The sequence below is a fragment of the Pteropus vampyrus genome, unplaced genomic scaffold, assembly GCF_000151845.1.
Source record: "Pteropus vampyrus isolate Shadow unplaced genomic scaffold, Pvam_2.0 Scaffold2, whole genome shotgun sequence".
NCBI lineage: Eukaryota > Metazoa > Chordata > Mammalia > Chiroptera > Pteropodidae > Pteropus > Pteropus vampyrus.
In genome coordinates, this window is record NW_011888783.1 from 12,706,575 (window position 1) to 12,709,029 (window position 2,455).

At 37.9% G+C, this 2,455-nt stretch overlaps 1 protein-coding gene across 1 annotated transcript in view; it reads right to left on the bottom strand.

Moving 5' to 3' along the window:
- Window positions 1–2,455, bottom strand: part of OSBPL6 (oxysterol binding protein like 6) — an 83,030-nt gene that overhangs the window by 51,120 nt on the left and 29,455 nt on the right. The window contains exons 4-6 of the mRNA XM_023529159.1: window positions 1,523–1,576; window positions 328–441; window positions 42–212 (exon numbers count right to left, since the gene is read on the bottom strand). Of these exons, the coding sequence (XP_023384927.1) occupies window positions 42–212; window positions 328–441; window positions 1,523–1,576 (339 nt within the window). The remainder of the gene's footprint in view (window positions 1–41; window positions 213–327; window positions 442–1,522; window positions 1,577–2,455) is intronic.

Below are 2,455 nucleotides of genomic sequence, written 5' to 3' on the forward strand. Positions count from 1 at the left end.
CAAGCAATTTCTGGGCTGATTTTTGTATAACAGAGTCATACCTTTCCATCCACAACAGAAACATTAGCAGCTGGTGAGGATTCAGCTGTGGAGGTTGAAGGAAATATGTGAAAACTAGCATCTCTTGGTGACCTCACAATTTCATTCTGCCGATACAATCGATGATGGCGCAGCTTGGAGACCCACGCATCAAACCAGTCCTGGGATTTCACCTAAAACAATGAGCAAAAAGAGAAGAATAGTGAAACAATCTCCTGTTTACCACCGATATAGGCAAGTGGTTTCCCCTGATAATGGCAGAGAAGCTGTTGAAAAGTAATTCTTTACCTTCAAATGATAGATGTGCTCTTCTGTGTCAAGGTCTATTCTCCGAGCTTTCTTTTTAATTGACATGACCGAGAGTCCAACATCGATGCTCCCGTGTACTTTTCCTTTTTGAATCTGAAATCAAAAGACTGGTAAATAGGCTGGAAGGATATATGATTGAATGTGTTTCTGTACTGAAGTGAGCTTAATGCAATCTTTAACTTATCTATGGGAAATGGAATACCACACCTCTTTTACAAAGGGAAAATGGTTAAGGTTTGGAGGTTAACATCCTTAACCTGAGGACAACTGAAGTTGCCATGACGTCACACTAATTCCAATAAGTAAGACTATTCATCTCATATTCCTGTTTCTGTCATTACATATAACTTCTTCATAATTCTAGATTGTATAACTTATATCCCCCAAAATATATCTTTAGTGGTTCCTAAAATAACTGTGATCCATCTCTGACCTATAACCCAGAATATCCCCAAGCAATCAGCTAAAAGACAGCTGCAGGGGCAGAACTGGGCAGCTGGGACCAGAGAGCACAGAGTAGCCAGCTCTTCCTTCTGCCTGCCCTCATCTGATCAAGGACACAAAGCCGATTCAACGGAAGAGATGGGAACAAAACCGAAATCTGAGCCCTCTTTTATTTCCCCTACACCACAATGATAAGAAGGAGGGCATTTTCCAGTTTTTCATGCAAACTACTGTTTATATTCAAGAAAAATACTTTAGAATAATTTTAGTGAGTTGGGGTTCCCAAGATACAAAGATGTCTGATACGAAATAGAAATGAAGTTCATAAGATAGGTATTAAAAGGACATTGACAAGACACAAAGTTGCTTTAAATCTCAAAAAAAAAGCACATAAAGCAGTTTATTAAGATGCAGGAAAAAAAGCCTATTTGGGTTTTCTATCCAAGACAGAAAGGGTGATTTTTATTAGTATGTCACTTTATGCTTGTTTTGAACAACAGACATCACAATAGTTAAATCTTCATGCACCAGTTTGAGATTTTACACTACCTCGAGCCTTAACATAAAACACACCTTCCATGCAACATGAAAGCTTGGTAGCTTGTTAAATCTTACACACACAGAAATGCACAAAACTGGTAACTACAGTACAAGGCTTGCACAACTGTGTTTACCCACTACAAACAGAACTCTAAATCAATCTTTGAAACTTATCTCATGTGCTACTTACATCAAGTGGTGCCTTTGAATACTTTAACATTCCATTATCCAGGACAAAAAAACGCTGCAAGAACCAAACAACCCCCAGTTAACTGTCTGTATTTTGAATTATATAAAACATTCACAAGTGTGGGTTAATGTTGCTTGGCATTTAGTAATCAATACATTTGATCATTTTAATGTATCTAGATTCAGTTCACCTGGCCACAGTCAGACACATTAAGTGGTAAGGAAATTGGAGCTTGAGCTCTGTACTGTTAACTTACTAGGGTTCTTTTACACAAAATTTAATGGAGAAGAAATCTTTTCACCATGGTTTTTCTAAATGGATGTGAGAGTTGGGACAGGGAATAAATTTCAGAGCCTGCAGCTAAGACTTTCTGAATGAACCATATTGGGATATTTTTGAAAATGAGAAATGAGAATAACTTGAGTTAGGTCACAGCGGTTTTGTGAGGAGCTTGGGAATTTTTCACCCTCCAGGTAAACTCTTGTATTTCTCTGGATACCAGAGATAATACCTGAAAATGCTCATGTCTGTTACAGAAGTCAGTAGATTGGATCCATGAATAAGGAATAATCTGGAAATTTTAAGAAGTCGCTTTAGCAATATGTTTCCATCTTAACTTAGCAAAATACTTGGATTTCACTATTATTAAAAGAGATTTAAAAATTATTGCTGAACTACAATAAGTATTAAAATAAGGGGGAGAGAGAGAGAGAGAGAGACATATTTTGGACAATTTTTGTCTCCTCCAAGACACCCCAGGTCCAGTACAAATGAAACTAGCCATTTTTGCTCCACAAGCACTCAGGAACTCTCTGCTGTTGATTTCCTTTCTGTGGGCAATTGACAAAAGAACAAACAGCTCCCAGGGTCTAATCAAACAATGGTTCCAGTGCCCTCCTCCAGTATCTACAGAGGCAGGGAGTCTTTCTGTTA